At 36.0% G+C, this 27,455-nt stretch overlaps 1 protein-coding gene across 5 annotated transcripts in view; it reads left to right on the forward strand.

The window, feature by feature from the left end:
* UTRN (utrophin) overlaps nucleotides 1-27,455 on the forward strand; it is a 348,263-nt gene that overhangs the window by 251,557 nt on the left and 69,251 nt on the right. For all 5 annotated transcript variants that reach the window (XM_039346845.1, XM_039346844.1, XM_039346843.1 and 2 more), the window contains 3 exons: nucleotides 10,212-10,341; nucleotides 21,004-21,272; nucleotides 26,348-26,485. In XM_039346845.1, the coding sequence (XP_039202779.1) occupies nucleotides 10,212-10,341; nucleotides 21,004-21,272; nucleotides 26,348-26,485 (537 nt within the window). The remainder of the gene's footprint in view (nucleotides 1-10,211; nucleotides 10,342-21,003; nucleotides 21,273-26,347; nucleotides 26,486-27,455) is intronic.

Below are 27,455 nucleotides of genomic sequence, written 5' to 3' on the forward strand. Positions count from 1 at the left end.
AGATATTCCTTTAATTCCTCTGGCCTTTTGACTTGGTAATGATTAGAGGCTGATCTAACTTAATGTTCTAGTATAGAAGAAATTGTAAATAGAGACTATCTTATAATGTATGTTGGATTTAAACATCTCCACTGAATTTCATTGTATACTCCTTCCATCTTTATTTGATTGTCACAAAATCAGTTAGTGTCTGCCTATTAGCATATTAGTATTACCAATTTGAGGTCAGAACCTTCTTCTGAATTTGGAGATATTTCCTTGTTTTTCCATGTTTATGTTCATTCTCAGTGTTGTTATGGTTCCGGCTAATGAAACACTTCAAAGAACTTCCAGGCATTGATTTCCCTAAAAGTCTTTTATTACTTCAAAATGTCGGCACAGGCATAACTAAGTCTATGCTAAGATCTAAGTTCTCTTCCTCTGAGCAGTTAAATTATCAGCATGTTACCTCCCTAAATTAGCTGTCATATATCAGTTATCCAATTAGCGTGAAGGTCAAAAGTTTCCTTCCTCTTTCTTATGCTCTGCATTAACTCTAAAAATACCAGACAGTTCTGCATATTGTCAAAGCAAGAATATACAGTATTTGCAGCGTTGACAAGTGTCTTTATTGATGTTATAATATTGCTTCATGTCGCTTCTAAGAGTGTTCTGAAATTCTTTGTGAAGTTCCTTTCTGAGAAATTTGTCATTCTTTGCTTTGGCTTCTCTTCTCATCTTGACAATTTCCCAAGCTTGTTCTGACATCCAGTTTTCTATCTTATGTTTTTTCATCTTTGGCAGTCTCTTTTCATGTTCATCCTTAACAACTTCTTTGATTTCATTACATAGTTCCAGTTTCAGGACTTCAAAACAATCCCTGATTTCAAATTGAAAATTGAGTATATGCTCAAGATTGTATACTGGAAGTTGGTTGGGTTTGTTGTTCTACTTTAACTTGACTTAGAATTCTTTCACTTCCTGGTATGAATAATATAGTCAATTTGATTTCTGTGTACTCCATCTAGTGATATACATATGTGTTATTTTGGCTGTTTGAACACTGTGTTAGCAATGAAGAAATCATAGGAATGGCTGAACTAATAAGTCATTATCGTGCTTCATTTCTATGTCCTGGGTCATATAGTCCAATTACATGCATTTCCTTACCAGTTCCAACTCTGTTATTCTACTCTCTATCCACAAGTAGCACATCTATCAGTTTCAAATTGAACTTAGTCATAAAACCTATCAACCTCCTTTTCTTCTTCATTTATGGAGCATAGGCTTAGATAATCATTATGTTAAAAGATTGTCCACATAGTCTGATATTATTCAGTTACTGATTGCACTGGACACAAGTACTGTTGTTGCTATCTCCTCCCTAATTGTGAAAGCAAAACCAGTCCATCTTTGTTTTTCATATCCAGAGTAATTAATATGATCTTCTGACTGAAAGTGTCCAATCTCACTGATGCCAAAAATATCACTGTGCAGTCAATTTCACTTCTCAATGTACTGTTGAATGGAATGGAATAGAATGTGTTCATACTGAAAGGTTATCTATTTTCAAGATCAAGTGGAGGACCAGTGATTGTTATATCCACTCCATACTAATTCTCCATGACCATCCCTTATAGCAGTGGTTCTCAACCTGTGGGTCGGGACCCCATTTGGGGTCGAACAACCATTTCACGGGGGTTGCCAAACAATGCAGTCCACCATTTTTCCCCCTTTTCCTTAGCTGTGCTACTCCCTTTTATTCTATTGGCTTTTGAAAGCCAATAGAATAGATTCTCTTGAATAGAGTCTAATTCTGTTGGCTTTCAAAAGCCAATAGGAATTGTCCATGCTGTCTCTGCCCTGCTGAGCCCGCCAAAAGTCCCATTCTGCAAACGGTGCTGCACCAGTTGAGTAGTCCTCGACTTATGACCGGTTGAGTAGTCCTCGACTTACGATCGGTTGGAGGTCGTGGCATTAAAAAGGTTGAGAACCACTGCCTTATAGCTCCAATTGAAGGGAACTTGAAAAGTTTGATGGGGAAAAACCTCTGGCTAAACAACTGGAGGGCATTACTATTACAGCAGTTTGCTATACTTATCTTCATCAATATAAGGCTCATTATAAATTTACATGAATTATAGTCACTCCATCATTTCTGGTACAATGATGCTTTTAAAGGCAAAAACAAAATAAGACATCCAGTTAAATTTAACAAAAGAATTGCGATGCAGAAATATTTTTGAATCAATATGTAGTAATTAGTCCTCAGTCATTGAAGGGTGCAAAGAAAATGGCTACTCACATGTAGCAGTTTATTGTTTTTATAGTGTTTTACAAGCAGCAAAAATTCTACATGGCAATAGCATTTCATTGGTTAAGCTCCTAACCAATCCTCAAGAATATAGCAGCCAGAGGCCATGAACAGGGAATAGTTGGCAATCACATCTTGTTGTTTGTGTGCTAGCCCTTATCAAACTGGCCAAGGTTACACAGACCTGCATACTTCCACATCACTATGGTAATGTGAAGGAATGAGATAGATGCAGAGAGGAGGGCTACACAGGCTTTGGAGGGGCAGTGTTCTGCACACGACCTTTGCCTGTCTTTCACCTCTACATCAATATTTTTCCCCAAAGGATATATTGATAAAAAATGTTTCCATAAGCATTACATTAACCAATTTAGCTATAAAATCTGTTGATTGATTGATATATCTGCCATCAAATCATTTTGATTCCTACTGATCATATAGATAGATCTTCTCATGACATTCAATTCCTAACCTGTAGTTTCAAATCTCCCAATGGTAACTGAATCCATCTACTTTGCTGTTGTTCATCCACTTCTTTTTCCTTCCACCTTTCCCAGAATAAAAGCCTTGTCTAGACAGCTGGGTCTTCACACAATATGGCCAAAGCTGGATAATTTGAGCATGGTCATTTGTGCCTTGAGTTGATTTGTTTGATGATCCATCAGTTTGTTTTCTTAGCAATCCATAGTATTTGCAGGAATCTTCTCTAACACTAAGTTTCTAGGTTTCTAAACACTTCAAGTTTCTAGGTCTATAGTATCTCAAGACTTAAATTGGACACCTAACATCAAAATGTCATCAGAAAAGCACAACAAAGAATGTTCTTCCTGCACCAACTCAGAAAGCTCAGACTACCCAAGGAGCTGCTGATACAGTTCTACAAAGGAATTATTGAGTCTGTCTGCATCTCTAGAACTGTTTGGCACTGCAACCAAACAAGACAAACGCAGATTTCAGTGGATAGTTAGAAAAAACAATTGCTACCAGCCTGCCTTCCCTTGAGGACCTGTATACTGTATGAGCAAGAAAGAGAGCTGTGAAAATATCTACAGACCTCTCACAACCTGGACACAAACTGTTTCAACTTCTTCCCTCAAGACGATGCTATAGGGCATTGCACACCAAAATGACTAGACACAAGGACAGTTTTTTCCCCCATCCCATCACTCTGCTAAACAACTAATCCCCACAATGCTATCAAACTATCTAGTCATGTTGTATTACTATTATCCTTCTCATTTTTTCTATTACCTATTTCCTCATCTTCTTATGATATAATTTTGTTGCTTTTATCTTAAGATTTATATTAATTGTTTTATTTAGTACCCTAGTATGATTTATGCTGATTGCTTATTTAGTATCCTATGATCCTATGTTGTATCTTATGAGTTATGATGAATGTATTTTATTATTATAATCATGATTTATCACTTGTTGCTTGTATGTACACTGAGAGCTTATGCACCGGAGACAAATTCCTTGTATGTCCACTCAAACTTAGCCAATAAAGAATTGTAATTCTAATTCTAAAATTTAAAAGTTTCATTATTTTTCTAATCCTGCTTCTTTAAAGTCCAACTTTGGCTTCCATAGACTGTCACAGGGAATATCATCTCTTGCACAGTTCTGACCTTTGTAAGTATAGACATCTATAGGATCTATTACATTGCTGATTATATAAAGTGATCTTTTTTGCTATAGACAAAAATGGACAGGAGGAAAACAAAATCTGTGCTGTTAAACCTTTTTAAAAATAAATAAATAAATAACATGTTCTTACGGGTTTCCAAAATTTTGGGACTGGAAGACAATCTAGAATTTTGGATGTTTGTGTTGGTGAGCATCCTTATAGAAGTACTATGAAAAAGATACAGTCAACATCATAATTTGTTCCTGCCACCTCTGTTATCTACCCAAAATGGTCTCCAGCTTTTTTGTTCCTTTTCTAGAAAGCTAGCACAGCTGCCAGCAAATACTGGACTATAACAACCCACCTCTTCTTTTCAAAGAAAGCATTTGAGGCCTGCCTAGTAGTTAATTGAATTACTGAGCTCTTCAAATCCTTCCTTAATATGTTACAGAAGAACAACCAAATTATAAAATGGCGGCTAGCAACCAAGGCTGAGTCCTTTTTTTCTTCATCATTTTTGTCACCTGAGCTCCTGATGTGGTAGCTTCTGTTTTGAAAATTTAATCACTGTGTTGAGTAACTGTGAATAAAAAGGCATAGCAAAGTAATTTAGAACAAAGATTTCAGCCCAGTGATCATTACTTCTTCTGGTAAAGCCTGTGTAAAATCTAATTGTATATGAGAGCGAGGTACATGATTAAAACTAATAGAAACATGATTTAACTATTCATTTCTATTAGGTTGTTTTTGCTTAAAATTTATAGTGAAACTAAATTATTACAAGGATTTATGAGCAATATAATTTCACTCAAGTTATCTTTTAATAATTCAAGTTGTTTCCATCACGTTCAGTTTTAAGGTATTCTGTGTGATATGTAAATTATTAGGAAAGACTGAACAGGAAAGGAAAGACTGGACAGTTATTTCCATATTCTTTTGGTTTGAAATATATTTTCCTTGAATGTGTAATTTTTCCATTACTTAAGTAATTATCTTGTAGATTATAATCTTCTGAAACATGTTTGACCAGAAAAATGGATTAGGCGCATTTTGCTGCTTTTTTGTGTAGCCTTTCTAGTTCTATACCAGTGATGGTGAACCTTTTAGAGACCGAGTGCCCCCAAACCACCCCGCCCTACCCCCACTCTGCCCCCACTCTGCCCCCACTCTGGCCCTGTCCCCCCTTCCCCTACCCCTGCCCCATCCCACTCCCACCCAACCCACCAGCAGGCCACCCACCACCTCCAAAGCCCACCACAGATCGCCCAGGTGTCTCAGCAGCGCTGTGGCAGCCATGTCCTTTGCCCGCGCCCCACAGCATCAACTGTGCGTGACGGGGCATGAGGGCAGAGTCTTGTCCCCACTGCCCGGCTGCCATGTCCTTGGCTGTGCTGCTCCTCGCGGGCTGTGCTTGGGGGTGACTCTCCTCCAGGGGGGGTTGCTGGTGAGGAGGGGGCTGTGGGGGGAGGCAGAGCTGGGGCAATGGTGCATGTGCCCTCAGAGAGGGCACTGAGTGCCGCCTCTGGCACATGTGCCAGAGGTTCGCCATCACTGTTCTATACTATTCCTTCAAGAATAAGGAAGAGAAGGATTATCTTTCCTATATTTATTCAGATTCTGATACATTTATTAGCTTACAGGAAAAGGAGTTTTGACTTTTTTTAGGATTGAGTGTACACCAATTAATGATGAGTTGGGGGATGCACATTAAAAATAAAAGTGAACAAAAATATTTCTTTAGTATGAACTATTATTAAGAGTTCACATACTTTTATGGACTTCTATGTATACCAGGCTTAAGGTTAACATTCTCTGTGAATTCATATCCTTTTTTGAATCAGTAATTTTTTAGCATTTTCATGAACTTTGCATTGAATATATTAAAATAAGCATGCTAACAATAATTGAATAAAGGTTTACTGAATTGCAAATTATGCATTCATGTGCTGTGGATTAAACATTAACATATTCTCTTGCCGTAGAAAGAAGAGTCACAACATGTTTAAAGAAATATATTAGGACAATTATATGAGCATTATGATAAACTAAGTCCCATTATTTTCAGTTAGGTTTACCTCCGGGTTTGAAACTAATTTGATCAGTTGTGCATATTTTAGTGGATTGATTGATGAAGTAATTATTTTGAATAGCCTGCATGTTTATGATTTAGAAATTCTGAGGGCAGTCAATATTATTTGAATAGAAGTCAACCACATAATGGAACTTTTTATTCTTTCCTAAAATTGTCTCCCTGAGTCCTCATCAAACTTGCTATGGAAATTTCCTGAATTTCTAAATATGGCTTTTGTTGCACACATAGAGTTACAGGACAGGAAGAAGAATCAATTCCTGAGTTCTGTGAATAAAGAAATTCTGCCAGTGGAATTTTATCCTCAGCTATTCTTAGCCTCAATTCAATGAAATCAATCTGGCTTAAATTTATCCCAGTAACCAATAGAGTGGGTTACTCTAAGTCTATTTTTTCATGCATATATATATATAAAGAAAACAATTTGAAACAATAATAAGCATTTTTATTTTTAAAAAATTAACCAGTGATCAATGTTTTTAAAGTAATAGAAACCCAGTGACTCTTTCATTTTGGATTTCAGACATGCTACAAAGTGAATTTTTAGTGTGGAAGAACAAGTTAAATTTTGAATTGCAACGAAGGAATGATTTTTAATAGCAGCCAAAGTTCATTGTGGAGGATAAACTTAGAGCATTGACAATAGTATTAAGTTTCCTCTTCATGCAATTGTCTTTTAAAGTGCTGAGCCAGAGTAAAGCCAGTAAATAACCTACTTAGAGGTGAACTATCATACTTGGACACCTTTGTCCAAGTATAAGAGTGTCTCAAATCGGTTTTAGACACTTCTGATGGAAGTAACCATAACTACTATTCAAGTTTAAGGCTTTTCAAAAATATATATGTGACATACTGTATAATCTGTGAAGGACTTTGTTTTATGTATTAATGCATGGTAAGCAATAATGTTGTGAATGGTGCAAGTATCTATAAGGCTTGGGGCCTTAGTAGGCTTATTTGCACTTTACTGCTGAAATTTGTAACAGAAAGTTGTTCCCTCTATATGTGAAATAAAATTATTTCTGGTTGCCGTATTTGCTATGGTGCAAAGAAAATCCACAATAACACCAACATTTTGTATTATAAGAATATTCTTTAAAATGTCAGGGTGGCAATATATCTGATATTTTAGTCCATAAATTATGTAAACATCTTCCACTAATTAATAGGTGATGATATAGGTATTGTATGCTACAATAGCAGTACATTTCTGGTTTTTTTCTTTCTACCAAAACTCTAAATCTTTATTTCCTAAACTAGGGTCCTAGGGTCTCTGGGGTGGGTATCCGCAAAATCAAAATTGTTTGCCGGTCTATGCTGAAAAAAATATTATAATATGAAAATCCCATCAAACAATTGTGAGAAGTGATAGTGGCAGCTAATGCATCTATTTTAATTTTCAATATGGTAAATATTGATAAATATAACCTATTCAAACAAAAGCTATTAGAATAAGTTTTGACTGCTTAATCATAGTTTCGAATGTAGCAGAGATCTAGAGAATGCGTTTGAGAAATGTATCATCCAAAGAAATAGTTCCACCATGTTGCAAGCTACTTTAAAAAATTTCTCAAAAATTTTCTCAAGATGGCAACCTATGTGTGTGAAGTTTAGAATCTACCCTCTCCGCTGGTATTAGGCTCTAAACTTTAATCATTTGTTTCAAAAAATGGATAATTTGGCCCACAGTTTCTGTGTTAGAGATAGAGAGCCAATTTGGTCTAGTGGTTAAGGCACTAGGCTAGAAAGCGGGAGGCTCTGAGTTCAACTTCTGGCTTAGCCAAGAAAGCCAGTTGGGTGATCTTGGGCCAGTCACTTTATAAGCCTAACTCACCTCTTAGAGTGGTTGTTGTGCAGAAAATAGGAGGGGGAAGAAGGTGTGTTGGATATGTTTGCCGCCTTGAGCAAAGGTGGAATAAAGATGGAAAATAAATAAATAAATAAATAAATAAATAAATAAATAAATAAATAAATAAATAAATACATGTATGTATTTTAGTATATTGTATAGAATATTTTGTATTCTAATGGACACCTAGTCCTCTGGCCATTAACTGCATAAAAACTGTACTTTTGTTCTCTGGGGTCTATGGTTCACTAGGTTTCCACGTGTATTCATCATAAGCAGTGACGTGAAGTTTGCTAATGCACTGCTTGTCTACTAAATAAAACACAGCATTCTACTAAATAAAATACAGAATTCTATTAAATAAAATACAGCATTCTTAGTAAGGAGCATCTTCTTCTAACTACAAGGAAGATTTCATTTCTATTACCTGAGTGGAAGAACATTTTTCTTTTACATTTGTGTAAGGCTCCCAGCAAGCTTTAACAAAATTAACTCACAAATGATATAAGGGCATGGGATACTGCTAAGCAAGTTCATTTACAAAATTAAAATATAACGTATTCTCCTTTATGTTTAATTAAAGTTACAAAAGTCAATTGAGTATGAATCTCTTCATTTCAAGATAAATCAATAGGTTTTTGCCCTTAATCCAAGACATCGGACTAGATCCATATTTTTAAGTTAATGACATTTGTGCTATGGACAGAAGGGTAGATATAAGTATAGAAAGATAAAAGCAACCATTTTCTGCACCAGCCAAGGAAGCTGGATGTCCCTAAGGTGGTTTTTCCAAAAGGCAGCTGGACTTTCTTGGTTTTTTCCTTTGAAAACATTTTGCTTTTCATCCAAGATTACTTCTGAGCTGAACTGAAGAGGTTTCTTGTATGAGAAGCGAAACATTTTCAAAGGAAATGTTTCAAAGGAAAAAAAAAAAACAAAGTCCAATTGCATTTTTGGAAAAAAACACCTTTGGGACAACCCTGACCTGGAGGATTGAAAATCTCCATAGGCAAGGTAGCTAAATGTTCTCATGAAGGAGAATTGTAGGAAATGTAATGTGTCTTTGGTTGCACAAAACAGCATCTCCTTTCCTTTTTTTAGACTAAATCGGACATACTCATTTATTTGCTACCTTGGGTTTTAAATTTTCATTCTTTTTATGTTGGCTGAGGTTAAGGTGTGCTGGAATGGGGCTAACATTAATACCACTTGCTTGAAAACATTTGACTTTAAAAGTTTCAGTGGTTTTTTAAGGCAATATGGTATTCTGCAGCATTTTCCTAAGTGTTTTTCTATATTCTGTTGACGAGACATAGCCATGATTCCACAACACTAATAACTTTGTCGCTTGTCACTTCCAGACTGCAGAGGAGAGCACAGTCAAAGACTAGACCATGGGTAGGCAACCTTGGCTCTTTTATGACTCGTGGACTTCAACTCCCAGAATTCCTGAACCAGCCATGCTGGCTCAGAAATTCTGGGAATTGAAGTCCACGAGTCATAAAAGCCAAGGTTGCCTACCCTGGGACTAGACAATAATAGAGGCAGTCCTTAACTTACAACCACAATTGGGTCCAGAATGTCCATTGCTAAGTGAGACAGTTGTTAATAGCATTTAGCACTAGCATTTAGGCTCATATACCACCTCATAGCGCTTTACAGCATGTTCTGGGCAGTTCACAATGTAGAAGAATTATTTGTATATTAAGCAAATAACACCTGATTTTACAATCTTTTTGCCCTGGTTCTTAATTGAATCACTGTGGTCATTAAGTGAACCCTTGGTCTTCAAGCAAATGCATTGTTGTAGGCTGGGTGGGAAGGTCACAAATGGCCATTAGATGACCCCAGGATGCTGCAACCATCATAAATAGATGCCAGCTGCCAAGGGTCCAAATTTTGATCATGTGACTGCAGAGACGCTACACTGATTGTTAAGTGCAAGGACTGGTCGTAAGTCATTATTTTCATCACCGTCATAATTTCAAACAGTCACTAAATGGATGTAAATCGAGGACTGTCTGTATTGTCATCAATGGTGTTATGCATTAAGCTTAACCCTCATGGGTTATTTCTGAAATTGCATGAGCATAATATTTTGATTCCATATGGGATTTTTCTCTTGCTTTCATGTTTTTAAATTTAGTCTATTAAAATACTTGCCTCCAGATTTCTAGTCAGGTTTTGCATGTTCTTTCACGCTGTATTTATTTATTCCACCTCTGTGTTCGGTAAAGTGGATATTTTTGTACTATAAGTTTGATCAAGTGAATGAAAATAGTGGGTTGCTGTTCTGCAGATTGCCTGCAGTGTAAATTTACAAATTATTCTTGTTTTGTTTTCTGGGAAGGCACTCAGACGTGAATTGAAGGAAAAAGAGCATGTGATTTTAAGTGCTGTAGACCAAGCACGAATGTTCCTTGCCGACCAACCAATTGAAGGGCCGGAAGAACCAAGAAAAAACTTACACTCAAAGTCAGGTCAGTTTTTTTTTTGATTGCTGAATTGGACAATAGAGTCTGTTTCAAGTTAAGTTAAAATAATTATTTTATTGAACATGTGAGCATAATGCCTTTGATATTCCTTCTTTTTCAAAGAATGTTTAATGAACATTATATGCATTGATATAATAAACGAACACGGACATATTATTGTGAATTTCCGATGGAAGCACAGTCAAATAAAATTTAAGCTGCAGGAAGCAGAACTCAGTAGTTTGTGAGCGCAGTTGAAATTATACTTATCCAAGGAACTGGACAATTTGAAACGTGACTCTGATTCTTGTTTTTGTTAGAAGCTGTCAAATTCGATAACACTGAGACATATTATCTATCATTTCTTTCTAACAGTCTAGATATCTCAGTAAAGATAAGGTTAATGAAAGGACATAAAACCTTATCATTCTTAATGGTTAATATGAACATCATTGAAGAAATATGAAAAATAAGAAGGAATTTAAGGATGCAAACAAGTATCTGAAATTATCAATTACTTGTACTATGAATTTCTTCCATGCTCTGTTAACACATTGGTTTTCTTTGGAACCTCTAGCAAATTTAGGCAAAACAGCATATTTGGATAATAAAACTATATTATAAGAACCTTGATTAAATGGCTGCCATGATGGGCCAGCCTAATCACAAACTGGTCAGCATATACATTAGCATGTGGAATTGTACATCTTTCTAAAAAATTGTTCTGATTTAGGTATTTCATATCATTAAAATGCATAGATATACTCAAATCTTCAGTGTAGTACCAAACTATGTTTTAGATTAGTCTAAGAGTAGCTTCCAGTTTGAGTTGAAATCTATGTCAAATTTATTTTTAAGGTGGGAAGTTATTCTGTCATTGCAGCATATTCCCACAACTTGGTTAGCAAAAGACATATATATGCTTATAGTTGTTTTTGGATATATTTTGGAACCTAAAACTATTGGCTTATCCATGAGTAAGTATGGCAAATCTTGCAGTTGGAATGAATTGTTATCCCTCCATTAAAATTTGCCTTGTCATAAAAATAAATATTTAATAATTATATTAGAGGGGATTCTTTTCCTTTTATTTATTACAGATATTCAGTGTATAACTTACTATTGTACAATCTCTTAATGGCTGTTTGTTCAATTATTATATATTTATGCAAGCCATCTGAAAGTCCTGCCATTGAGATACAACTGAGATACAATCCATTCTGAAATCCATATTGAATAGCTAACCTGGTGATACATTTTAAATTTTGGAGCTGCTAATTCACCTCACTCTTTCAAATCTTGTAGAGTCTTGAATTTTAATCCTTGGATCGTACAAATTCATTATTTGGTCATGCCAATCACTTAATACCTCATTTTCAATATGAACTGGAAGAATTTAATAGAGAAAGTTTGGGTAAAATACTTATTTTAATTAATGTAATTCTGGTTAACCAAAGACATTTAAGTTTTTTTCCCCAATTTGGAGATACGTTGTGTTCAAGAAATAGTAAATAGTTGCTTTTAAACAATCAACTAATTTAAGATTATTTTAAAGTTAGTTATTTTAACCTTGTCCCTAGTTGTTTAGGATTTTCCTACTAATATCAGTGTCCTCAACCTTGCTCAATGGGCACCACAGATTGTTTAGCATAATTATAATACGTACATACCCCCCATCAATAATGAAGCTATTACGTTTTGTAATAATTGTAATTTCTGAATAGATTCCAAGGTCATATTTACATGGATTACACTAGTCATCCAAGGGTAGTCTCATATGAAGCAGTGAAGCAATTAGAAGTATACTGATGCATGAATCACAATAGGCAAGCTGTTGCTGTCCAGAAAAGCCATGTAGCTGACATACCTGACAAACCTAATGGTAAATATTTCTAGCTGTGAGGATCACTTTGACCTCTAGCAACAATAATGAGTACTAGCACTCCCAAATGGCAGAACTGTTTCTTCAGGAGTATAACACAATCCCCAGTATAGCTAGTTGTTGAATATCTAGCTTAGGGAATCATTTACCCAGTGAATTCTCAAACACATGGAAAACGATATTTTCTTTAGGTATTGTTTTTAGGTCCTCTGTGGTTTCTCCCAAATCAAATGCTAGTTTTCAACATGATGATATCTTGAAGTAAATCTTCTGATGTCCATATAAAGCAGCTTTATATAAATTTAAAATAGTATCTTGAGAAATCAAATGGTAAATGGAAACACTGATAGAATGTTCTTCAACTTCTACAGAACCAGTCCAGGATGTTATGGTCAGTAGTCTCAAAACCAATTGAGAGGTTAAATAAAAATAATAAAATAAATAAGAGTATCAATTATTTTTCTACTCTGATGAGATCATGCATGTATTTCTTTTGAGTCCCATAATTAGGATACAGTCCAGATTGAAATGGTTTTAGCTAATATCGTATAATAATACCTGTAATTAAATCAATATCTTCCTTCTTGTCACCTTGCTTCCAAAAGAGTATTTTGTTTTCTTCTTTTCTTGTACAATAATAGTGTATTACTTATTAAACACAGAAAAGGGATTCATATCCATTCATATCCTTGCATTGGTCCTCGAAATATATGAAAAAGTTGGTTTTATTTGCTTGTATAATTTATCCACTATCCTAATTTTTATGGACTTTTAGTTTTTATTTCTTCTTCTTGTAGCCTTTTACATTGTGAATATTTAATTATTAAAGCAAATAAACATTTTCTCCAGGCTAGTTCGTTTGTTGAATATTCTTATCCCTAGCTGTTTTGAACAGTTAAGTAAATTGATATGCCTTCGTGAATAAGCTTTGATAAGAAGTTGCATGCACAATGTTTAATATAAATTAGGAGAATTGTTAGGAAAATATATATATTAAATTCAAATTTGTCAAGGTCAAATTTGTCATGAGAAAATAGTGATCAATATCTTTTATTCAGTATTTGAGCATATCAGGTTCGTGAGTAATGATATAGTAAATTGCTTCATTTAAAAATCTAGCTGCATTTTGAGTAGCTAATTAACGTCTTGCATCTCCCAATTTAAACAAACTTACAAAAAATTATACAAATACCAATTTGTAAACATTCAGTGTTCAAATGATGTAATTACTTAAGAATTCAGATAAATTTAAATCTCCATTCCACTGCAGTCTTGTACCTTGTATTTGCAAACTAGAGCGATATTTACTTTAAATAAATACTAGGATTCTTTTTTCAAATAATTTACATTTAATTAACGTCTAATGAAATTCAGTGAGAAAATGATAAATGAGGTGGACAGGTTTCTAACATTCAGAGGGCAATGGTGAACAAATAGTTTTCCTTTTAGATCAATTTGGCAGTAACCCTAAGAAAAGAATTTCTAATTGTTGCCAGTGGTGCTAATATTCAGTGTGTGATTTTCATAGAAGCGAGGACAGAAAAGAGTTAACAGCAACATTTCATCATGATCACCCATCCTATTATTTAGGAGACAAAAACCGAAATCTTAAGGGCGAATCCATGTTCTAACATTACAATAAGGTATCCGCTGTATGCAGTAGGCCTAGTTGGTTGGCTGACCAATTGTAAGAAGCTAGAAAAATTTATGTACTTCATAATCCATGAGTGTAGATGGAATAATTCAAATATTTCTAACTCAAATGAAAGTTAAGATCCCCTGTTACATATTTTAGTGGGAGCCGCAGTAATTTGGATCTTTCCCATCAGTATAATATAAAATGTCACTACTCATGTGGAAAAGCAATCAATCCTCGTCATCATTTATGAAGACTGAACAAATGCTAGAAAAGCATAGTCTTCTGTCACTTAACCCAGAGCTTGTTACAATTTTCTAGAAAAAAAATGGAAGCTTTATAGGCCAGCATAATATAAGACAAGCGGAAAGACTACAGAGAAATGAGCTGTATTCAGCATTGTGACAGCCAGAATTATACAAAAGAAAATGGGACATTGTGCAAGAGATAATGTGCAGAACGTTGTGTCAATACACATTTTAGCATCACAAACAGGTATTTTGTGCATTACGTCACAAACAGAAACAGGTGCTGATTTTAGTTCTGTCTCTTCTTGTATAAAAATCTTGTGCTAAGAAGAAAGAGTTTCTGCTCCTGGTAGGGCCCAAAAGAATTTAATGGTTTTGGGGAAAAAGATGTCAAAAGAGCCTGACAGATTTTGCTGCCAGGATAGACACTTGGGTGTAGTTTGCTTTCAATGTTAGGATTTTTGTCCGTTTGACAACTGTTTGGAGAATCACATAGACTTTTGTGTGTTTGACAACTATTTGGAGAATCACTGAAAAGTTTTTCATTAAGATTTTTCATCAATTAAGTCTCCTAAGAGATAATCTTTTACTGCAAGAATGATTAAGAGCACAAGATCATTATTCTGAACAGATTTGTATTCTACAATATAATCAGTTTTGGACTTTCCAGTGTTTTTCAGTCTTATATTTATAGGAGAAGAGCAATCAGAAGCAGAAGGTGGAGTTAAATGCATATTAGTTTAGAGTCCCTTCTTTCCACAAGAGACCCAAGTCAAATTCCACCCTGAATTCCGCTGACCCTTATTTAGCACCAATATGGTACTGAGCGGTAGTTGACTAGATTGTTGACTAGACTGCAATCATAAATCCTATGTGCTTAAACTCAATGAATGATCCTGGTTCTTTGCGACTGATAGCAATCCTTCTCTGCCTCAAAGTTATTAACAAACCTATTTTTAAATTAATTATTATCAACATTAGTTAATATGTTAGCATTCCATTTAACAAATTAAAAAAGTATAAGTCTTTTTGACTACCCTATATATGCCCTGAAAATTATTATCTGTAGTAGCAATAGCAGCAGCAGCAGTAGTAGTAATAGTATATTGATAATATTGGAGAATCAGCAAGTGACTATTGAATTACAAAATAAATACTTTGTACAGTTTGTTCTAGCATACAGTATTTGTAAGAAGTTAATAGCTTATGATACTATTCCCCTTAGTGCTGTCAATTATGATGAAAAGGCACTCCCAGATTTATATTGATTGCAAATCCCAAGATTTGTACAGCCCCAGCATATCTGAAATCATCAAATTGCAGAAGATTGGCCTAATTCCATGTGTCCATTGCTGATGATTGACTGAGTCAGAACAAGTAAGGGGGCAAAATAAAATGCTCAAAGTTGATAAAAAAGAAATCTAATTTATCAGAAGTTTTTTTTCCCCTCCCATGGCCAGTATATGAAAATCATATACTTTCAGTACAATATAGAAGAGCTTCATGTATGGGGATTAGTGAAAGAGTACAAATGTGGGACTAAATAGCTGAATTTAAAGAGTTTTTTTATCATATTCATGATTTTTTTTTCTAGTCTCGTAAGATAGTATATACAAGGCATGTCAAACTTGTGACGTCACGTGACGTCGCACGACTTATTATGACTTTTTCCCCATTGCCGGCAATGGGGTGGGCACGGTTTCGACGTGATGCATCTGGCCTGCGGGCTGGCAGTTTGACATGCCTGGTATATACAGTATTCTAGAACTAACCCTACTTGTTAGAAAAAAAGCAGGTTGGGAACAAGGGTAAGTTTGAACACTTTCTCATTGTTTCTATGGGAAGCACTGCTTTTTTTTTTAAAGGAAAGCTTGAAAAAGAGTAGCAGCCTAAGATGATAGGTCTTAGAATGTGATTTTACTAACATATTGTTTATATGTATGTGTGTTTGTGTGTCTAAATGACCTCAATTAAGTTATTCATACCTTTTTGCTTTGAAATTAATAAAGTATTTTGGGGATCCTAGATGGAATTGAACCCCTCATTTCCAAAACTTTGTCCTTTCAGAATAATGTGCTTTGAATCCCAAGATTCACAAGGAAAATCTTATGAAATGTTTCCTAAAACTAAGGGACGTAACATAAGATATGTTTTCAAAACTTGATTGGGATGTGTAGTCTTTTGCAATATAGCTAATTTAGTTTTAGTTTCGCCCTCAGTAATAGAAACCCACTATTTAATGTGAAGGCAATCTCTGTCCAACTTACTTAATTTTGTTGGGGGGAGGGGGGAGTTTCTGGAGAAAAATACAAGTTTAGAGTGCTCTATGCATTGGTGGCGTGCCTGAGTAAATGCAGAATATAATTACTAAATAATACAGATAGCTTTTAAAAGTCATGCTTGTCATGTTATTGCTGTAGCCAACAGTAGCAGATCACATCCATTGTCCAAGGTTTTATTTGGCAAAGGCTTTGAACAATCTACAGGGACATTAAGAACAATTGAGAGTGTAAAAGAGAACATAGAAAGACAGAATGAAAGATTTTAGAATCAAGGAGGAAAATGTTGAGGAAATCCCCAGGTAACATCAATAAATATGTAGAGGCAAAGATTATTTTCATAAGTAAAGCATTTTAAATTAAGCATTCACCATCTGTTCTGCCCCTTAATTACAAACACAAAATGTGCAATAAATCATACTTGAGCCGTAAAAGAAATATTGGCTACAAGTGATTTACATGCGTGCACCTTATTTATGTTAGGTACCATCTGGAATAGCTGTATAAGGCAGGTTTAAGGGAGACTGACTGCAGCTGCTATGAAGAGGCTGCATTTGTTATGATTCACAATGTCTTCAAGTCATCATCAGAAGCTTTAAAACAAAATGTTGTGTGTGGGGTATGACAGAGGTCCATAAAATTTTATTGTATAACGATTGTAATAGTGCTCCTTAAGCTGTATTTGATGCTCTACAAAATGTTCATAATTGGGTCAGTTACACTGCATTTGCGTAGGGGCCTTATATGATTAGAGAGAAGAGAGAGAGTGTGTGTACAAGCATATGTGTTCTCTTATGTCTCTAAGATGGGTCATTTTGTGAAGTGAGCTCTATGAAAATAGAGTTAATGCACTAATTTCCATTATATGCACCACCCCATGAGCATCTCCCCCCCCCCAATACATCTGTGCAGGAATATTCCCTAATTGGTTGAAGAAGAATTGGAAAGGATTCAGAGAAAGGTGAAATTGCCTACTTCTGCTGACATAAGAGGTTCATTGGATTCTACCCAACAGAATTATTCCAATGGAAATCAAACTACTCTCACAAATCTTATTTAATAGAACATTATCTCTACAGCCACCGTTTCTCTCTGCAATTACTGTATGACCTCAGGTTTTTTTATAAGTAGTATATTTTTCATTAACGTGCTAGAACATCTGAAGGGCTAGTATATTTATGGCCAAGAAATGCCTTCTCATAATAGTTTCTTCATTACTCATAATAACACATATGCTTGCCTTCAGTCCTGTTCTAAATGACATTTTTACATCAAATATAAAAGCAATTCTACAATTCTTTCCTGAAAGAAAAATCAGGGTGCTTATAATGTAACAATACTGAATTGTCCTTTGAATCAACTTTCAGCAATCTGAAAATTCCTGATTTTAATCAATATACTGTGGAAATTTACAATGAAGAAACTTTATAGTGCCTTTTGCCATCTTTGGCTCAGCTCCTTAGAACCCAAGCCAAGCTCCATCTTTCCAATTTACACGTAAAGCAGCATTAAAAGACAGCCTTTTAATACAGTGTTAAGTTATATTAATAATTGTTCAGCTTGTAGATATTTAAATATTATAATACAATATAAGCATTATGTCATGATACTTAAGAGACATCTAAAGAAGTGTCTTGCCCAAGTTCAGGGCCAGATTTTGTGGGTCCTCTTAATAAATCATCTTAAGGTGCTGGCATCCCCAATAAAAATTTAATTAGCAAAGAACGGGTGTCCTCACTAATGGGAACCATGCCACCTATGGTATGGTTGAGTATTGAAGGATGTTTCTGTGCCAAACTGTGTTGTGTAGGAATCAGTTTGCTGATCAACTCCTTCCTAGCTTCTATCTTAATTTTTTCAAATGTGGCATGCATATTGTACTGTCTGATCTCAACCAATGCCTCTGAGAAGAGTAGAGGCAGGACATAAGAGCAATAAAAATTTTCTTTTTGTTTCTCTTTAATAAGTAGAATTTGGAAATAGTATACAGTAGTCTTCTAAAACTCTAGCTGTCTACCTATCACATAAAGAAAAGCTTCTGGAATTTTCATAGCACATAATGAGCGTTCTGCAAAAATAGTTCTTATGATGGATATAGTCAATTTAAAAATTATTTACTAGGAGAAAACTAGTAAGATTATTCTCTATCATCTCAGTCTTGCCAAAATGCTTTCTGTGTCCACCATCTATGTAAGTGTACATGCTTCCAAGCATCAGACTGCAGCCATTATTTTGTTTTCTAGAAAATTCTTTGGGGAATCAGTGTGGGGCCGTCCCTAGTCAGGTCCATCTGCAGCTATGGAAGCTCACTGGATAATTTAGGGCTAGTTGCTTTTTCTCAATAATAATATGGTTATTATTGCAAAGAAAAAAAAAGAGTAGGAATACTAATATACATTACCTTGAGCTGCCAGTATATACATATAATATAGACAGAAATATTTTATATCTGTCTACCCACTCAGGTTATTTTAGGTACTTTGCTTTGCAACATTCTAGCTTCTCATTGTTTAGAACATTAAAAATAAACAAATCCACTAAGTAAGGACCTGATGGGAACCAAAGCAGATGTAGGCAGTCACTAAGAATGTAACACTGGGTACCCTGGGAGTGAGATATAAAATCTCACTATCATCTCACTAAATCTCACTAAAATCTGACTATCATGCCCTTCTAAAACTAAAATAAATTTATAATCAAAAAATGGAATTTGCAAAGTTGAAAAACTCAACAGATTACTTCTAATAGCCTAGAACACAGGTCCCCATGCCCCCGGGCTATGTCCCACTACTGGGCTGTGGAAGTGGTGGGCAAGTGCACACATCCCCATTTGCACAAGCAGTAGGCAAACGTATGTTCACACAAAGCTCCATTTGGGCAAGTGGGGGACATACTGCTGCTTGCCTAAATGGAGCTGCGTGTGCGTGTGCTTATCCGCCATTCACATGGAACCATTATCACATGGAAGCCTCCCCCCTTGTTGGTCCGCAAATCCGGAAAGGTTGAGGAATGCTGGCCTACAAGCTATCAGGAGAATACATCTATTGTTATGGGTCAGTACAGGAACAATAAAGTCACAATTTGCCCACTTATGATCCTTGAAGAAATGGACTTGAATTTTTTCTTCCGACAGCATCTTTCCTCCTCCTCTCTTTAGTGTTAAAATGTTATTGGCATTATTTGCTATAGACAGGAGGAATCTGAGTTTTCATTTACCCAACCCCTGAAAATCAGTTCAGAACACAGTTTTAAAGCTTCTAAAACAAGTAATCTGTTCAGCCTGCAGAGATGATTAATGATGATGACGATGATGGAGGTAAATTATAATTACAATTATTTTGCAGTATGACAAAAATTCCGAAGGAAAAATACATTAATAATAACACCAGATTGCATTCTGTTTTCTTGGAGATGTGAACCTAAACCTCATCACAATTTTCTTCTCTGGCAAATGAAAAAGCTATTATATCTAAGTGGCTTCTAATTGTTTTCAAAACAGGTATTTATAATTTTCAGGTAAAGCTTATGCCTGTTGAGTATATGTACTATGAATTATTAGTGTGTATTTCATTATATTTTAAATATAGTGCTGATTTGAACTTGTTTCATTCAATTTCCATAGGTTGAAAGTGTACAGCTTGAACTTTTTAATGAAAATATTTTGTAATTTATTCCATAACTAATTGTTTGTGTCCCCAAATATCTATTAGTGTCATATGCATATTTTGAGAAGAAAACACAGTAAAGCTGGGGAAACTGTGACCTTCCAAATAGTAATAAATTAATAGTTCCCAGATTCCTTTACCTTTGGCCCTAATTAATGAGGCTGCTGAGATTCATAGTTTGAAAACACTTGGAGAGCTATAGGCTGTTGATTACAGTGCTGTTGGGGCTAAAATCTCACCCTGGACTTAATGGATTTTCCCAGGAACAACTCCTCAAAGGAGAAAAAAACACACAACCTGATCTGAGTCTGATTTGAAGCCAAAGTCTAAAACAAATTATATTTTTCTAGTATTTGCTTGTCTTTTTATGGACAATATTAAGAAGTCTGCAGTGTTGTTCCCAGACCTGATCTTAGATAATATCTTTACAATTGCTGTATTCATAGGATGCCTTTTCAAACCCTCTTCATCATATTAATCATCCACAGATCAACTATTTTAAATTGTTTTGTATCAAAGGCTCTTAAATGTTAATAATATATCTTATTCAATAGACCTTGTAAGTTAATTATATTCTTGCCCTGGAAGCTATTTTCATATTGATGGCATAAAAATACTATTTTATTAATCAGGTATCAGTTGTTCTCGGCATTGCAATAGAACTACAGTAGCATTGCAATTATTTATCAAGTTCTCCAAAGTTAGCCTTTTCCTTTTTACAACCCACTTGACACTTTGTTAGGAATAAAATTCAGCATTTGCCTTCATTTGAACATTGTTTCAGCCTCTTTCTCTATTAATTTGGATCAACTCAAAACACACCGCTTACTACAGATGGGAATGGAAGTCCATCGTTAATCATCCTTGGCAGCAAGTGTACTTTGAAAGTAGCAATATTTCTTGTCCACATTCTATTAATCCCTATTCATTCCACTGACCATTTTTTTCCCATTTTCAGAGTTGACCCCTGAAGAAAAAGCACAGAAGATTGCTAAAGCTATGCGCAAGCAATCTGCGGAAGTGAAGGAGAAGTGGGAAAGCCTGAATAGCTGTGCCAGTGGTTGGCAGAAACAGATAAATCAAGCACTAGAGAAACTGAGGGACCTGCAGTGTTCCATGGATGACCTGGATGCAGATTTGAGAGAGGCAGAGAATGTGCGAAACAGTTGGAAACCTGTTGGAGACAGGCTGATGGCCTCATTGCAGGATGAAGTTGATAAGACAACCGTAAGATCCCAGTGCTGGTTTAAGTGCATTGCCAGCTGATGTTTAGATTTTGGCTATGAAAACTGTACAGTGGTATTCAGGAAGTCATAATCCAGTGCCCAGTTGGATCCAGAATAGAAAACTCTTATCAGTGAAATAGTTGTATTATTCCTGCTTCATACATTCCATTGGGAATGTGCAACAGTTCATTAGAATTATTTTATTTCTACAGCAGTAAAATAACAGCAGGAGACATAGGTTTGTAGTAATGTATATAATGAGAGCAACATAACTAGAGGGAGATGGAGAAAACTCTAAGGAACTCAGAAACTCTCTCTTTCTCTCTGTGTGTGCCCTGAATATTAAGCACTCTAACCATAAGGGTTAATTAATTAAATCCCATTGTCAAGTTGGACTGCAAAGACCAATCTCATGTCACCTTCACCTGTCCACAGTACAGATGGGGGTGCTACAATTGTGTTATTTGTGAAGGGATATTTTAATTATGCAGTGAGGTGATATTTAAATTATTTAGCTCTGTTCTGTGAGTGCATTGTTTTAATTGGATAACTGAAATTGTTCTTAGTAATAGTAGTAAAGTTGGAAGGGACCTTGGAGGTCATCTAATCCAACCCCCTGCTCGGGCAGGAAACCCTACACCATTTCGGACAAATGGCTGTCCAGTCTCTTCTTAAAAACTTCCAGTGTTGGAGCATTTACTGCTTCTGGAGGCAAGCTGTTCCACTGATTAATTGTTCTCACTGTCAGGAAGTTTCTCCTTAGTTCTAGGTTGCTTCTCTCCTTGATTAGTTTCCACCCGTTGCTTCTTGTCCTGCCTTCAGGTGCTTTGGAAAATAGCTTAATTCCCTCTTCTTTATGGCAGCCCCTGAGATATTGGAATACTGCTATCATGTCCCCCCTTGTCCTTCTCTTCGTTAAACTAGACATACCCAATTCTCGCAACCGTTCCTTATATGTTTTAGCCTCCAGTCCCCTAATCATCTTTGTTGCTCTTCTCTGTACTCTTTCTAGAGTCTCAACATCTTTTTTACATCGTGGTGACCAAAACTGGATGCAGTATTCCAAGTGTGGCCTTACCAAGGCATTGAAGAGTGGTATTAATACTTCACGTGATCTTGATTCTATCCCTCTGTTAATGCAGCCTAGCACTGTGTTGGCCTTTTTGGCAGCTGCAGCACACTGCTGGCTCATATTTAAGTGATTGTCTACTAGGACTCCGAGGTCCCTCTCACAGTTACTACTATTGAGCATGGTGCCACCTATGCTGTACTTGTGCATTTGGTTTTTCTTGCCTAAATGTAGAACCTTGCTTTTTTCACCATTGAATTTCATTTTGTTAGTTAGTGCCCAGTGTTCAAGTCTGTCCAGATCCTTCTGTATCTTAAGCCTGTCTTCTGGAGTGTTGGCTATTCCTGCCAGCTTGGTGTCATCTGCAAATTTGATGAGTTCCCCATCTATCCCTTCATCCAAATCGTTGATGAAGATGTTGAAGAGTACTGGGCCCAGAACAGAGCCCTGGGGCACCCCACTACACACTTCCCTCCATATAGATGCAGTTCCATTGAGGACCACTCGCTGAGTACGGCCGGTCAGCCAGCTACGGATCCATCTGGTGGTGGTTCTGTCTACCCCACATTTTTCTATCTTGTCAAGTAGTAGGTTGTGATCTACTTTATCAAATGCCTTACTGAAGTCCAAGTAAATTATGTCCACAGCATTCCTCTGATCCACTAATTTTGTCACTTGGTCAAAGAATGCAATAAGATTTGTCTGGCATGATCTATTTTTGACAAACCCATGTTGGCTTTTAGTAATGACTTTGTTTGCCTCTAGGTGTTCGTTGATTCGTTGTTTGATTATCTTTTCCAGGATCTTCCCAGGTATTGAGGTCAGGCTGATAGGTCTGTAATTTCCTGGATCCATTTTTTTTCCTTTTTTGAGGATGGGAACTACATCAGCTCTTTTCCAGTCCTCTGGTAGTTCCCCTGTGTTCCAGGATCTTTGAAAAATATAGTTCAGTGGCTCCGATATCACATCTGCCAGTTCCTTGAGAACTCTGGGGTGTAATCCGTCTGGTCCTGGCGATTTGAACTCATCTAGGCTGGACAGGTGCTCACTAACGATTTTCTTGCCTATCTTAACTTGTGTTTCTGTTTTGTTTTTTGTGGCACTATTTTTGATAGGTTGGTCTGTTTTTTCCCTTTGTGTAAAGACAGATGCAAAAAATGAGTTAAATAGTTCTGCTTTCTCCCTGTTGCTTGTCACCTTCTTGCCACTTCCACCCACTAATGGACCAATCATTTCCTTCACTTTTTTCTTGTTTTTTACATGTTGAAAGAAGCTTTTTTTGTTATTTTTGACTTTGGTCGCAAGCCTCAGTTCATTTTGAGCCTTGGCTTTCTTCACTTCATCTTTGCAGGCTCGGGCTATTTGCTGATATTCTGACTTAGTTATGTTCCCCTCTTTCCACTTTCTATACTTGTCCTTTTTATCTTTCAATTTGTCAGAGAGTTCTTTATGCAGCCATGCTGGTTTCTTTTGAGAGCTGTTATTTTTCCTCTTTGTTGGTATTGTGCTAGACTGTGCTTTTATTATCTCATTTTTCAAAATTTCCCAAGCTTCTTGAGTTGTTTTCCCCTTGAGGATTCTCATCCATGGAATCCTTCCCAAGCCCTCTCTAAGTTTATTGAAATTAGCTCTCTTGAAGTCCAAGACTCTAGTTTGACTGTGTTCTATTGGTTGTGCTTCTATAATGTTGAATTCTAATATTGCATGATCACTTCCTCCCAGGGTTCCTATGGCTCCAACACCGTCTATCATTTCATCTCTGTTAGTGAGAATTAGATCCAAAATGGCTAATCCCCTAGTTCCATTCTCTACTTTTTGGGAGACAAAGTTGTCTGCTAGGTTTGCCAGGAACCTGTTTGATCTTCCACTTGGTGCGGAGTTTGTCTCCCAGTTGATGTCAGGGTAGTTAAAGTCCCCCATTACTATTGTGATGTGCTTCCTACATACCTTAGTTAGCTGACTAGCAAAAAGTTCATCTATTTCCTCTGTTTGGTTGGGTGGTCTGTAGTATACACCTATGGCAATGTCATTTCCCCCCCCTTTTATATTGACCCAAATGCATTCAAGACAGTTTTTATCATTGTTGTACTCTATTTCTGTGAAGATGTAGTTATTTCTTATATAGAGAGCAACTCCACCTCCTCTTTTATTTGGTCTGTTTCTTTTAAATAATTTAAATCCCTCTAGCTGTGTGTTCCATGTGTGAGTTTCATCCCACCATGTTTCCGTAATGGCAACAATATCGTATCTGCCCTCATTAACCTGAATTTCTAGTTCACCCTGTTTGCTGTTCATACTTTGTGCATTGGTGTATAAACATTTGAGTCCTTTGTGGGTGGCCCTGTGTTTCCTTTCTACATAACCTGTGTGGTGCCTGAGTTCCCCTATTGTCTTACCACCTATTTGGTTAGTGCACTTTATATGGCACTCGCTATTAGAGGCTTCATTTTGATTGGTAGCAAGGTTGGTATTCTTGTCCACACACACATCTGTGCTACATGCACTGATAGCCCTATAGTTTTTAAATTGTATTTTAAAATGTATTTTTCTCTCTCTTTTTCTTTTGAGGGGAAAGGTTGACAGTAAGTGCAGTTATAAGCTGGAATAGTCACACAATTACCTTCCCACAAAACAAAATGAACCTATCCCCCTTAATGCCTTTGAATTTCCAGTACTTTCTACCATAGACCATTCTGCTACAAGTCTAGGAATTCCAGACTATAACAACTAATAGTAGAGCATCTAAGAATGTATGTCTTTCTGAAGTCAATGAGCATTTTAGCATTAGACTTAGAAGTCTTTTGCCTGTATATCCAAGGATTGTCTAGAAAATAACAAATTAGACTATTTATGAGTAATGGTGCATTATACATAAACACACAACACTCTGCCAGAGGTTTGTTTTTGCTTTCAAATAAAGATTAAGCTAAATTTAATGAAACACAATTTCTGTTGCCTTAGAAGTAAATCAAAGCAGATTTAAATATGTTGATTTAAGCATAAAATATCCATCTTTCCTTTTTTTTCGTTTGAATACAAACATAAAAGAATGCTTTTGAGTTCTAGTGGGAATATTTCTTGTTTTTTCTGCCTGCAAGAGGTAATTGTTCATATCTTAATAACTGTAAAGGGAAACTTATGTTTTCTATTTGTTCAAATAGTATAAACTGTTGAGGATTATTTCATCTATTAACAAAATCAACATTGATGTTGAAATTGATCTAGTAATTCTTGGGGAAAACAGCATGAAGTTGGAAAATTGTATCAATTTTGTAGAATTATCTGGCTTTTAGCAGATTTCATTTTTATGTTTTATTGATGCGATATAAAGGTAATGAAACCCAAATTACTTAAGTTCTAATACTTATTATTGAATTTGAAGATATGTTTACTAAGTATCTTTGCTTTTCTTTCTCATTTTCACTATTTATTCAGTGGCTTTTTGTTTCCTGGTAAACCTTTCCTGGTAAATTCATGTTTTTTTTAATATACTCACAGTAACATGTAATGCAGTGGTTCTCAACCTGTGGGTCGGGACCCCATTTGGGGTCGAACAACCATTTCACAAGGGTCGCCAAACAACGCAGTCCGCCATTTTTTCCCCTTTTCCTTAGCTGTGCTACTCCCTTTTATTCTATTAGCTTTTGAAAACCAATAGAATAGACTCTCTTGAATAGAGTCTAATTCTATTGGCTTTCAAAAGCCAATAGGAATTGTCCAGGCTGTCTCTGCCCTGCTGAGCCTGCCAAAAGTCCCATTCTGCAAACAGTGCTGCACCAGTTGAGTAGTCCTTGACTTATGACCAGTTGAGTAGTCCTCGACTTACGACCGGTTGGGGGTCGTGGCATTAAAAAGGTTGAGAACCACTGATGTAATGTGTTTAAGGAAAGTCAGGAGAGATAGTGAAAGAATGAAAACGAAGGAGGACACTTACACGTATCATTTAGAGATTGTATTTTTGCTCTTCAAGATTTTTACTAAAAGCAGCTGTGTATTCCCTCTTCTAGGCCTTTAGAGAAGAAATTTCACCAATCAGCTTGAAAATCAAATGCATCAATGACTTATCTGGTCAGCTTGATCTTCATCCATCCTTGAAAGTCACACGACAGCTGGATGATCTGAACATGCGATGGAAACTTTTACAGGTAGCTTTCATTGGCTAAGTGTTAGGGAGAACTATGAAAGTGTTACTGATTCCACATTATCCTTGTCATCAGGGAGAAAATCCTCTGTCAATATTATTGATAAATGACCACATTTTACAGCCTTACCACAATTATGTCACTACCCAAATGTCATAAGATGATGTAAATACAACACAATTCCCTCAGATTATATCTGCTAAATTGAATTTTCACTGCATATCAAAATGACTCAATATATGATTTGGGTAGACAGTAAGGAATATTAGCTTGATGGAGATACACAGATTCTGTTATCAAGCCACAAGGACTAAATCAGTGTTTCTCAACCTTGACAATTTTAAAGCATGTGGACTTCAACTCCCAGAATTCCACAGCCAGCATTGCTGGCTCTGGAATTTTGGGAGTTGAAGTCCACATGCCTTAAAATTGTCAAGGTTGAGAAACACTGGACTAAATGATAAGTCCAGAATGTCTGGACATTTCCTTCATTCGCTGAACTATAAAAAAGGAAGAAGAGGTACACCAAAACCAGACTTTTCTGATCTGCTACTATAGCCTATCTCAATAAAAGTAGTTTTAGCCTCCTTGTAAAGTTGATTTCATGGTCTGATCTACCTGGTGGCACCGACACTTTTTTTTAATATGGGAGTAACCAATCTTTAGGTATAAATAATATAGCTAAACAATGTGGGATCCAAATGCATTATTTAAAATACAGATAATACTTGAAGCTGGTTTTTCCTTTGTATTGTGTATTTGTTAAATTTAGAACCTACCTCTCCTTCATCTCAAGGCATTTCCATTTTTCCCACAACAACCACCCTGTAATGTGGTTGGGCTGAGGGAAAGTCAGTGACCCAAGGTGACCCAATAAGTTTCTATGGCTAAGAAAGAACTTGAACCTGAGCCCCGAGTGTCAGTCCAGAATCTTAAACTACACCATACTGCTTCTGAAATATTGTGTTACTAT

This window comes from Crotalus tigris, unplaced genomic scaffold, assembly GCF_016545835.1.
Source record: "Crotalus tigris isolate CLP2741 ecotype Arizona unplaced genomic scaffold, ASM1654583v1 scf7180000018030.5226217, whole genome shotgun sequence".
NCBI classification, from domain to species: Eukaryota; Metazoa; Chordata; class Lepidosauria; order Squamata; family Viperidae; genus Crotalus; species Crotalus tigris.